Source organism: Pleurodeles waltl, chromosome 6 (genome assembly GCF_031143425.1).
Source record: "Pleurodeles waltl isolate 20211129_DDA chromosome 6, aPleWal1.hap1.20221129, whole genome shotgun sequence".
Lineage (NCBI taxonomy): Eukaryota > Metazoa > Chordata > Amphibia > Caudata > Salamandridae > Pleurodeles > Pleurodeles waltl.
The window spans coordinates 651,835,508-651,847,779 of NC_090445.1; the positions used below are offsets into that span (position 1 = coordinate 651,835,508).

At 44.7% G+C, this 12,272-nt stretch overlaps 1 protein-coding gene across 5 annotated transcripts in view; it reads right to left on the minus strand.

Moving 5' to 3' along the window:
* PPFIA4 (PTPRF interacting protein alpha 4) overlaps positions 1-12,272 on the minus strand; it is a 3,105,259-nt gene that overhangs the window by 553,349 nt on the left and 2,539,638 nt on the right. For all 5 annotated transcript variants that reach the window (XM_069239004.1, XM_069239005.1, XM_069239003.1 and 2 more), the window contains one exon: positions 3,303-3,400. In XM_069239004.1, coding sequence (XP_069095105.1) covers positions 3,303-3,400 — 98 coding nt within the window. The remainder of the gene's footprint in view (positions 1-3,302; positions 3,401-12,272) is intronic.

Genomic DNA, 12,272 nt, shown 5'->3' on the forward strand with positions numbered 1-12,272 from the left:
TCCGTGAGGGGAGGGGGGTGGGGGGATGTTGTGTGTTGTGTGGGTGCATGGGTATGTGCGTGTGTGTATGTAGAGGGGGGTGTGAGTGCGTGTATGCTTGCGGGGTGTTGTGTGTATGGGAATGAGTGCGTGTATGTCTGTGGGTATGTCTGTATGGATGTGTGCGTGTATGTTTGAATGTGGGTGTGCGTGTCTGACTGTGTGTGTGGATGTAGGCATGTATGTCGGCGTGTGTGCGTGTAAGTGTGTAGGTGGTGCCTGCGTGCGTGTTGTGTGGGTATGGGTGATGTGATGTTGGGGGTCGGGGTGGGGAGGGGTGCCCTGCCACCTTTGGGGGGTGGCAGGGGTGGTGGGGGGTGTAGGGGAGGGAGTCGGGGTGGGGGGTGGGGTAGACCTCTATCAGTATCAGTGCCAGGGAAGGAATTCCCTGGCACTGATAGTGCTTACCGCCATGGATTTCATGGCGGTTCAAACCGCTGGAAATCCACGGCAGTAAGCCGGGTCCAAATACCGCCAGCGGTCTAGTGACAGCCGCCAGGCTGGAGACCCAGGTCTCCAGCCCAGCGGGCGGAACGGAGAACCAGCGGATGACCATGGCGGTAACCGCCATGGTCATAATTCCACAAAGTAAGACCACCAGCCTGTTGGCGGTCATACCGCCGGTTCTCCGCCTTCCGCCAGGGTCATAATGATCACCAGAGTGTAGTTGTGTAGAGTGCAATGGATAAGAGTGGAGTGGCGCAGAGTGCAGTGGCATAGATTGGAGTAGAGTCCCAGGGAGTGCAGTGGAAACAGAAGATTTTTTTTCTTTTAGAGTACAGTGAAGTGGAGTGGTGCAGAGTGGAGTGCAGATGCGTAGAGTGGAATAGACTGTAAAGGAGCAACGTGGTGTAGAGTGCAGAGGCATAGAGTGCAGTGGTGCAGAGTAGATTAGAGGGGCATACAGTGAATTGGCATTGAATGAAGGTTGAGAGTTACAGGGTAAAATGCATAAGCATAGAGTGTATTGGCAAAGAGTGTAGTTGCGTAAAGTGCAGTGTTGCAGAATGGCACACAGCAGAGTGAAATAGAGTGGAGTGGTGTAGAGTAGAATGTCGAAGAGTGCATTGGCATAGAGTAGAGAGGTGTAGCGTGAAGTGTCGCCGAGTGCAGTGGCATAGAGTGGAGTGGTGCAGAGTACAGTAGTGTGGTGCTGTGTGGAGTGGTGTAAAGCGGAGTGATGTAGAGTAGAGTGCATTGGTGTGGAGTGGTATAGAGTAGAGTGGAGTGGCATAGAAGGGAGTATTCATGGCAGGGTAGCACACTGCCATTACATTTTCAATTTAAATTACCATTAGATTTGCACAGACATACAGTTTTACTAATAAAACTATGGTACACATCCAAAAATTCTGGGATTTGAATCATCTTTTTTAATGATTTGTTTTGAGTATATTGAAGTATTTGTTTCCAAAACACATCAGAAATATCAGAAAAGGTGCTTCATTTGTGCCTTCATAATTCTGATCTATTCTGAGATACCTACACAGCTCATTTAAATGTTATTCTGTGCTAGAGAAAACTCTTTCCTACCCCCCACTATCCAGCAAGATTGTCCCATAAATCCTCTCACTTTGAAGTCATATAAAGAAAAGTAAACAAACAAACACCCTTGGAAGACAATGCCTGACATTTGACCTCAGTGTTTAACTGCACAGCAAATGTGATGAGATAAAAGTAGGATTTAAAGGTCTCGTAAGGGAGTTCATGCAAGAACCCTGTAAACTCGGTTTCCAAAATAAGATGGGGTTAAAGCAAATAAAGCCAGCAAATAGAAAGCCAGAAAGTGTGAGTTACGAACAACAAAGTCAATGGTAATCAACGAGCGGAAGGCATTCCTAGGTCAACTTTCTGAATGTCCCCAAGATGTCTTTAGCAAACCAGACAGCAGCACTGTCTGTTAGGCCCTAACCTAAAAATAGTTTCCATTTAGAAAAACATCAGTGGGAGAAGTCAGTGATCCTCTGGAACACTGCCTTCTCCCTCCAAGAACACTGACATGGTTCATGAAGGGGAAGGTGTGTGAAAGAGACACTTTCTACTGTGCGACTTGGTGATCGGTAACCCTTCAATGGTTTGTAGTTACAGATGAAGTCGCAAATCAGTGATACATATATTTACGAATTAGATGTAGATGTGAAACACCCTTTTTAAATCCCTGCTATCTGTAATTCAGAGAGGATCATAAAACCTGTAAAAAAAAGAAAATGCAAACATTTTACAACTCATACAAGTGCTTCTGTACATTAAGAAAAGCCCTTCTGCAGTTGCAAACCCTGTAATTTTGAAAATTGCATGGTTTGAGACCCAAAAGTGCTGTGTACATCCGGACCCTTTTTCGTGCTCAGTATTATATCTTGGATACATTTGTTGATGTCTTTTGGATTTGTACTAAATAATAAAAGTGAATTAATATCTAAATACTCCTGAATATATGTTTTTCTCTTTGGTAAAACTTGTTGGAGTGGTTAGTGATTGAGTCCGAAAAGGGCTTTGTACATTTCGTGCTCAGTATACCTTGGATAGACTGTGATGATGTCCATTTGGGTTTGCACTTAAATAATAAAAGAGAATAAATAAATACTCCTGAAGATGTATTTTTCTCTCTGGTAAAACTTGTTGAAAGAACTAGAAAACAGGACTACACCAAGATATCACTAGGTGTGGGAGGCCACATGATTTTTTAACATTCTTATGTCGTTGTGCAAGATTGGAGTAATTTGGCTTCGCATAAGTATGGAAAATGTCAGGAAAATTATGCGTTATTCCACAGTCAAGTGAAATGTAAACCTGCCCTTGCCAATATATTTAAATTCATCACTCAGTCTATTTTAATTTCAAGAATGCTTTTTGCTCCAAATAAAAAACAGCATTAAAAACACAAGCACTGTGAACGATATTAATGTTCTCGCGTTTTCACAATATAATGTTACCAATATCGTGCTGTAATAGTGCAACATGCCACAATTGTGTAATTTCAGGAATTTTGGATAAATGCAACACAATCTTCCCAAAATTATATGAAATGCGCCTGGGAAATTAAAATTTCACCCAGATCTACTTGCAGCATGACAGAAAACAATTGTTAACTACAAGAAAACATGTAAAAGCGCAGAAACAGCGGAGAATAAACAAGATGTGTAAAAAGAAATCTATAGCCAAGAACCTCCCATAGCATGCTAATATCCTATAGCATGCTAATATCGACAGGCATAGCACGTCTAGTCACAGACCCAGTAGGCTTCATTATACAGTGCGCTGACCTTTGATCTCATGCTGCGTTTCTTCTCGTCTTTTCTCCAACTCCTTCCGATCATAGTTTAACCTCTTCAGGCACATTATGCCATACTGTAAACTTGTCCTGTGAGAAAACATAAATGAAACTGATTAACAGTGCATGAAAAATTCGTAGGCAAAATATTGATTATAGTTATACCGTATTTGAATCCATAATTTATCAAAAGTGCAACACAGGGACTCAAATCGTCGAGAAGATAACATTTATGTATGAATATTCACTTATGCAGGCTGGAATTTTATTCAATTCGCTTACTTGTTTTGGAAATGGTTTCGTTTAACTCTTTCCCAAAATTTAGGCTGAAACTGTGCCTTTGCTGGCTGTGGCTCCATACAGAGCGTGCCCAGCAATTCGTGGAAACAGGGACATTCAACTGCACACTGCTAATAAAAATGCAGACATTTTTATATAGATATATAGTGATATAGATAATTAAATAGCGAGACAACCACAGGGACGGCTGGTGAGATACTGATAAACACCCAAAGACTTGATGAATAACTATGATAAGCTATGTCAAAGCTTTGTGGCGACAGAGGATTTCAGACCAGGCCACCGCACTGAGGGCCGTATTTATACTCCGTTTGCGCCGAATTTGCGTCGTTTTTTTCGACGCAAATTCGACGCTAAACTAACGCCAACTAACGCCATATTTATACTATGGCGTTAGAGGCGAATAGCGCCAAAGTTCCCGGAATGTGCGTCATTTTTTAGCGTGAACCCCTTCCTTGCGTTAATGATATGCAAGGGAGGCGTTCCCGTCTAAAAAATGACTCCCAGGCCTTTACGTGGTATTTATACTCCCGGGCAAAAGAGACGCCCGGGAGTGGGCGTGGCTAAAAACGGCGCATTTGCGCCGCTTTTTAACGCCTGGGTCAGGCATGGCGTTAAGGGACAAGTGGGCTCAAAATGAGCCCAGAGTACCCTCCCCTGCCCCCAGGGACCCCCCCTGCCACCCTTGCCCACCCCAGGAGGACACCCAAGGACGGAGGGACCCATCCCATGGACATTAAGGTAAGTTCAGGTAAGTATATTTTTTTTTTTTTTTTGTGGCATAGGGGGGCCTGATTTGTGCCCCCCTACATGCCACTATGCCCAATGACCATGCCCAGGGGACAGAAGTCCCCTGGGCATGGCCATTGGGCAAGGGGGCATGACTCCTATCTTTACAATGATAGGAGTCATGTTGATGGGGGATGGGCGTCGAAAATAAATGGCGCAAGTCGGGTTACGACGATTTTTTCGACGTAACCTGACTTGCCCCATTTTAAGACGCCCATGCGCCATTTTCCCCCTACGCCGGCGCTGCCTGGTGTACGTGGTTTTTCTCGCGCACACCAGGCAGCGCCGGTCTGCTTGCGCCGGCTAACGCCATTCAATAAATACGGCGCCCGCATGGCGCTTCAGAATGGCGTTAGACGGCGCAAAACTTTTTGACGCTAAACTGCGTTAGCGCAGTTTAGCGTCAAAAAGTATAAATATGGGCCTGAGTTGGTGGCTCTGTTTGCTTTGAGCAACTTCATCAGGAGGTAGCTGGGGATTGTGTGGACGCACAGTTTTTGACTTCAAGATGATGGTATTGCCTGATAAGGGGCTGGCTTTTCCCTCAAACGGGTCACAGTCAGTAGCATCCTTAGTCCACGTTAATGGCCTCTCAGTTGGAGTGTTATCTCTGGCTCTGCCTCTGCTTAATACCTATATGCAGAGGCTGGTAGCACGTCTGCAAATATTGAGGGTGTACTCACATATGTGTACACAGATAACATTCGACCAGTGTGTGCTTTTATATTTGTATCATTTGTGTTGTAAGGATCTATCTAAGGGCACCAACACCTAATGTAGGATCAAAGGCATGGATACTATCAAGGAGAGATTGGAGAGATAGCTGGTTTCTGGGAGCAGAAGTGCAGTTCATCTACATGGTGACGTAGTGCTTGTTAAAGAGGCGCTGCTTCTGCGGTGATGTATTGTTTGTTAAAGAGGAGCTGCATCTGCATGGTGATGTAGTATTTGTTGAAGAGGCGCGTCTTCAACTCTTTCCTGAAATTTCGGCAGGCTTAGCGTTGTTTTGATTGCCATAAGAATGTTGTTCCAAATCCTAGGACCATAGTTCTGTGCTTGTTGGAACTTGTCCATGGATGTCCACTAGAAACTCTAGCTGTAGTCAGGCCATGACGTGATAGTTGTACGAACAAGAGTAGCTGCTGCAATAATAACTGGATGCAGCTGAGATAAGGGAGGTAAGGAACACCAGCTCTTCATCTGATTGCGACTGTACCATAAATATACTGGTGGTGCTCCTGAAGAGAGACACCAGACGTAAATCATGCCAATGTGATGCATGCATACATATCTAGTGGTTGTGCATCGAGTCTTAGTGTCACCAAGGCCAACAAAAGAAGGAATTGTTTCCCCTATTACTTAATAAAGAATCGCTACTGATATTATAAAGATGGATGAATATAAACCCGAAGGATAGAAACATAAACTCACCATGTTTCACGCCATATTTAAAGCGCAGACCCCATTAAACTGTTATAGTGACAAACAGGAGTTGTCACTGGCATTTGATATAATCATGGCAACCTCCGAGGCAAAATGCTCTATTATTAAGACTTTAGGCAATGAATGGCTGCTGTAAAATACTTGTGATAGTGAATACAACTGATAGAGGACCCTTTTTAGGTCGGTCACTGCAGCGCGCAAGGGCTGCCTTTCAGACGTGTTAGTATGTATCTGGGCTTTTAGCAACGCCGACCTCACGCCCATCACTACCATTCGTTCGTGGGCTTGCCCTTCACAAAATCCTTTGATGACATTGGTTAATGGTTTACCTTTGTCCCTCCTTGGGGAGGTTTTGTTACCGCCTTGACTATCGCCCCTGTTACATGGCTGATTGCACTTTTGCCGATTAGTTTAACTGCGAGTGAACATGTTTTCCTTTTGTGTGTATCTTCACGCTGATGCTCATGGCGGCCACGGCACTGTGAATTGGCTCCCTTACGTGAAACTGTTTAACTTTTAATTATGAATTTATGTGGCAAGAAAAGTCGGGTTAGGATTTTACAACGCTAATAGCTCTAACCCAAGCAGATGCAAGACCCATTGCATTGCAAATGCTTGTTCACCTTTTGAGTTATGGCCTATTTTTCAAGATTCTTCCTTGCTTAGTGTCAAACATTTTGCACCCTTTATATCACATATGGACGTTTGTAGAGCGTGTTTACTTCCTGAGGTGACACTGTAGTGGACCATGTCCTAGTCTCACAAGGAGCAAGTGATCCCTCAGCAAATTCTAGGATGCCCTGTTTATTCAATCCCAAGACGTGTCATTTGTTAGTACTAAATCATTTTACTTCACTCCATTGGCACACATCAAGACATACTATAAAGATGCAACTTGTTTTCAGAGCTATAAACCATAAAGATATGCCCTACTTCAATGTAAACAGATTTGGATACTTTATCATTAAGTACCTACTCCTTATATATCTTCCATTTATCATCTCCTTTCATCTCCTTTCAAATGACAAATTTGCTTGTGCAAACGTTCCAGTCTATTCACCCCACATATTTATACATAAATGCCCTGCTAAGATCCCCAACCTAATTATTCTCATATGGTGCAATGTCCAACTAACAGTGCAACTTCTAAAGTCCAACACCTCCAAAAATTCCCTGATATGTTGCTCGTTAAATGCTCGCTCGATATGTGAGAAAGTCTTCTACATAGTACCTTGACCTACACTCCTCCTCATCACACTAAAGCCGTCTGAAATTTGGGTCAGTCAGTGAGCGACCCCAGCCACCATGCACACTGGCCCGTCACCTGGCACCATGCATGCAGAGCACTGTGTTTGGGCACCAGTACGAGGATTCTATCAGCATACCTCTCTGCTTAACACCTTCTCTACTTGCCACAAACTGTCATATTCCATTAACCCCTTCGCTGCCAGGCCTTTCCCTCCTCAGGTGCCAGGATTTTTTTGGGCTATTTGGGGCAGAACACGCTTAGGCCCTCATAACTTTTTGTCCACATAATCTACCCACGCCAAATTTGCGTCCTTGTTTCCAACATCCTAGGGATTCTAGAGGTACCCAGACTTTGTGGGTTCCCCTGAAGGAGACCAAAAAATTAGCCAAAATACAATGAAAATTTCATTTAAAAAAGAAAAAAGGGGAAAAAAGGGCTGCAGAAGAAGGCTTGTGGTTTTTCCCCTGAAAATGGCATCAACAAAGGGTTTGTGGTGCTAAAATCACCAGCTTCCCAGCTTTCAGGAACAGGCAGACTTCAATCAGAAAATCCAATTTTTCAACACAATGTTGGCATTTTACTGGGACATACCCCATTTTTATGATTTTTTGTGCTTTCAGCCTCCTTCCAGTCAGTGACAGAAATGGGTGTGAAACCAGTGCTGGATCCCAAAAACCTAAACATTTCTGAAGCGTAGACAAAATTCTGAATTCAGCAATGGGTAATTTGTGTAGATCCTACAAGGGTTTCCTACAGAAAATAACAACTGAAATAAAAAGAAAATTGAAATTGAGGTGAAAAAAACAGCTATTTTTCTCTACATTTTACTCTGTAACTTTTTCCTGAAATGTCAGATTTTTGAAAGCAATATACTGTTACATCTGCTGGACTCTTTTGGTTGCGGGGATATATAGGGCTTGTAGGCTCATCAAGAACCCTAAGTACCCAGAGCCAAAAAATGAGCTGCACCTTGCAATGGGTTTTCATTATATGCCGGTTATACAGCAATTCATTTGCTGAAATATAAAGGGTTGAAAAATAGGTATCAAGAAAACCTTTGTATTTCCAAATGGGCACAAGATATGGTGTTGAGAAGCAGTGGTTATTTCCACATCTCTGAATTCTGGGGTGCCCAAACTAGCATGTGAATTACAGGGCATTTCTCAAATAGATGTCTTTTTTACACAATGTCTTATATTTGGAAGGAAAAAATTTAGATAAAGACAAGGGGCAATAACACTTGTTTTGCTATTCTACGTTCCCCCAAGTCTCCCGATAAAAAAGGTACCTCACTTGTGTGGGTAGGCCTAGCGCCCGCGACAGGAAATGCCCCAAAACACAACGTTGACACATCACATTTTCCCAAAGAAGACAGAGGTTTTTTTTGCAAAGTGCCGACCTGTGGATTTTGGCCTCTAGCTCAGCCGGCACCTAGGGAAACCTACCAAACCTGTGCATTTTTGAAAACTAGACGCCTAGGGGAATCTAGGATGGGGTGACTTGTGGGGCTCTCACCAGGTTCTGTTACCCAGAATCCTTTGCAAACCTCAAAATTTGGCAAAATAAAACACGTTTTCCTCACATTTCGGTGACAGAAAGTTCTGGAATCTGAGAGGAGCCACAAATTTCCTTCCACCCAGCGTTCCCCCAAGTCTCGCGATAAAAATGGTACCTCACTTGTGTGGATAGCCCTTGTGCTCGCAACAGGAAATGCCCCAAAACACTATCTGGACACATCAAAATTTCTCAAATAGACGTCTTTTTTACACAATGTCTTATATTTGGAAGGAAAAAATGTAGATAAAGACAAGGGGCAATAACACTTGTTTTGCTATTCTACGTTCCCCCAAGTCTCCCGATAAAAAAGGTACCTCACTTGTGTGGGTAGGCCTAGCGCCCGCGACAGGAAGTGCCCCAAAACACAACGTTGACACATCACATTTTCCCAAAGAAAACAGAGGTTTGTTTTGCAAAGTGCCGACCTGTGGATTTTGGCCTCTAGCTCAGCCGGCACCTAGGGAAACCTACCAAACCTGTGCATTTTTGAAAACTAGACGCCTAGGGGAATCTAGGATGGGGTGACTTGTGGGGCTCTCACCAGGTTCTGTTACCCAGAATCCTTTGCAAACCTCAAATTTGGCTAAAACAACACTTTTCTCTCAAATTTCGGTGACAGAAAGTTCTGGAATCTGAGAGGAGCCACAAATTTCCTTCCACCCAGTGTTCCTCCAAGTCTCCCGATAAAAATGATACCTCACTTGTGTGGGTAGGCCTACTGCCCGCAACAGGAAATGCCCCAAAACACAACATTGACACATCACATTTTTGCACAGAAAACAGAGGTGTTTTTTTGCAAAGTGCCTACCTGTGGATTTTGCCCTCTAGCTCAGTCGAAACCTAGGAAAACCTACCAAACCTGTACATTTTTGAAAACTAGAGACCTAGGGCAATCCAAGATGGGGTGACTTGTGGAGCTCTCACCAGGTTCTGTTACCCAGAATCCTTTGCAAACCTCAAAATTTGGCAAAATAAAACACGTTTTCCTCACATTTCGGTGACAGAAAGTTCTGGAATCTGAGAGGAGCCACAAATTTCCTTCCACCCAGCGTTCCCCCAAGTCTCGCAATAAAAATGGTACCTCACTTGTGTGGATAGCCCTTGTGCTCGCAACAGGAAATGCCCCAAAACACTATCTGGACACATCAAAATTATCAAATACATTACTACCTGTTTTTGCCGGGGGCACCTGCGTTTTTGGTCCTGGGTTCAGCAGCCATCTAGGGAAATATACCAAACCCAGACATTTCTGAAAACTAGACACCCGAGGAAGTCCAGGGAGGTGTGACTTGCGTGGATCCCCCAATGTTTTCTTACCCAGAATCCTCAGCAAAACTCAAATTTAGCTGAAAAAATCGAATTTTTCCCACATTTCTGTGTGAGATCACGGCACCGGAACAAATTTCTTACCACCCAACGTTCCCCTCAGCCTCCCGGTAAAAATGATACCTCACTTGTGTAGGTGGGCCAAGTGCTTGTGACAGGAAAGAGCCAAAAAAACGTTGAAATTGAGGGGGAACCAAAGTGGGTCCAAAAGGGCAGTTTGAAAAAAAAACATTTTTAGGCTGACAAGTGCAGCAGAAATGTTATCGGTATAGATGAGACAATGCTGGGTGGTAGGAATTTTGTGGATTTCTGCAGATTACGGAAGGTTCCATCACAAAAATGTGGGAAAAATGTGTGCTTTCCAGCAAAGTTGCAGGTTTGCAGGGCATTGCGGGTAAGGAAATGGTGCGGGGTGCATGTGAAGCACACCACCCTCGAATCAACTAGATGTTTAGTTTTCAGATGTGTCAAGGTCTTGTGGATTTTTCAACATGGCAGCGTCCCAAAGTAAAAAAATGTGCAGCCCTCACCATTCCAAGTGGGACGATTTTGAGAGTTACCAAGCTCTCATGGCCCAAATTTAAAACAAAAACCAAAAATAATCAAATGTCCTCTTGCTTGCCATGGGATAAGATGTTTTAGTGTACAGGGGAGAGCTGAAAGACTGTTAGCCCCTTCATTTCGGGGGGGGCACAACCAGGCCCATACTGGTTGGTAGCCACCGCCCCACTATTTTCTTTTATTCTTTTTATTCCCTGGCATCTAGCAGACTTTCTGTCCCCCCGGGGTGTGGATCGGGGGTAATTGCCTAATCTGCCCACTGATGGGCAGAACAACTTTGGCCCCCCAATGGCCTAAATACAATTTGCCCCCAAGGACAGCGACCCTTGTCATAAATAAAAACATAAAGTAAATAAAAATGTATATATATCCCTAGTGTCTAGAGATTTCTGCCCCTCCGGGGGGGGCAGAAAAAGCCTAAGAATATTTTGCCCCCCGGGGAGTGGCCCTTGCCAAAGGGGCCGCTCCCCTTATGCATTAGTATATAAAAAAAGAAAATCCTGGTGTCTTGCGGTTCCCCCCCCCCGGGGCAGATCGGCCTAATTATATTAGACCGAACTGCCCCCGGGGGAGGCAGAAATGGCCGAAAAATAATTTGGCCCCCCGGGAGCGACCCTTGCCTAGGGGGTCGCTCCCCATACATAAAAAAATAAAAATAAACAAAAAAAATGTATCCCTCGTGTCTAGTGGTTTTCTGTCCCCCTTGAGGGCAGATCGGCCTGATTATATTAGACCGATCTGCCCCCAGGGGAGGCAGAAATGGCCTAAAAATATTTTGGCCCCTGGGGAGCGACCCTTGCCTAAGGGGTTTCTCCCCAAACATAAAAAAATAAAAATAAACAAAAACAAATTATCCCTGGTGTCTAGTGATTTTCTGCCCCCCCTTGGAGCAGATCAGCCTATAATAATTTGCCCCCCTGGGGAGCGGCCCTTGCCTAAGGGGTCGCTCCTCTTATGCACAAGTATGAAAAAAATGAACAATCCCTGGTGTCTAGTGGTTTCTGTCCCCCTTGGAGCAGATCGGCCTAATTATATTAGGCCGATCTGCTCCAAGGGGAGGCAGAAATGGCCTAAAAATATTTTGGCCCCCCGGGAGCGACCCTTGCCTAAGGGGTCACTCCCCAAACATAAAAAGAAAAAAAAAAAAAAATTATATCTCTTGTATCAAGTGGTTGTCTGCCCCCCCCTCGGGGGCAGGTCAGCCTAATAATATTAGTCTGATCGTCCCCCAGAGGGGGCAGAAATGGCCTAAAAATCATTTGCCCCCCTGGGGAGCAGCCCTTGCCCAAGGGGCCGCTCCCCTTATGCGCAAGTATGAAAAAAAAAAAATTCTTGGTGTCTAGTGGTTTCTGCCCCCCCCCCCCCCGGGGGGGCGATCGCAAGGCCGATCTGCCCCCATGGGGGGGCAGAAACGGGCAAGAAATAATTTGCCCCCCTGGGGAGCGGCCTCCCCTTATTGAAATACAAAAAAAAAAATCCCTGGTGTCGTATCGCGATCGGGCAGCAGAAATGCTCAGAGAGACATGAAAGAAGAGGAAAAGCCTTTCCTCTCCTTTCATGCCTTTCTGCCCCCTCCACGTGATCGGAGGAGAAATGCTTTTGCATTTCTCCACTGATCGGCACTAGAAGCTGAGATTCCAGCGTGGAGGGGAAGGCCTCTGTCATCAGATACCACGCAGGGCCGGGGGGCAGAGGTGGAAGGGAAAGCGATTCCCCTCCCATCCCTGCCCAGGGGAG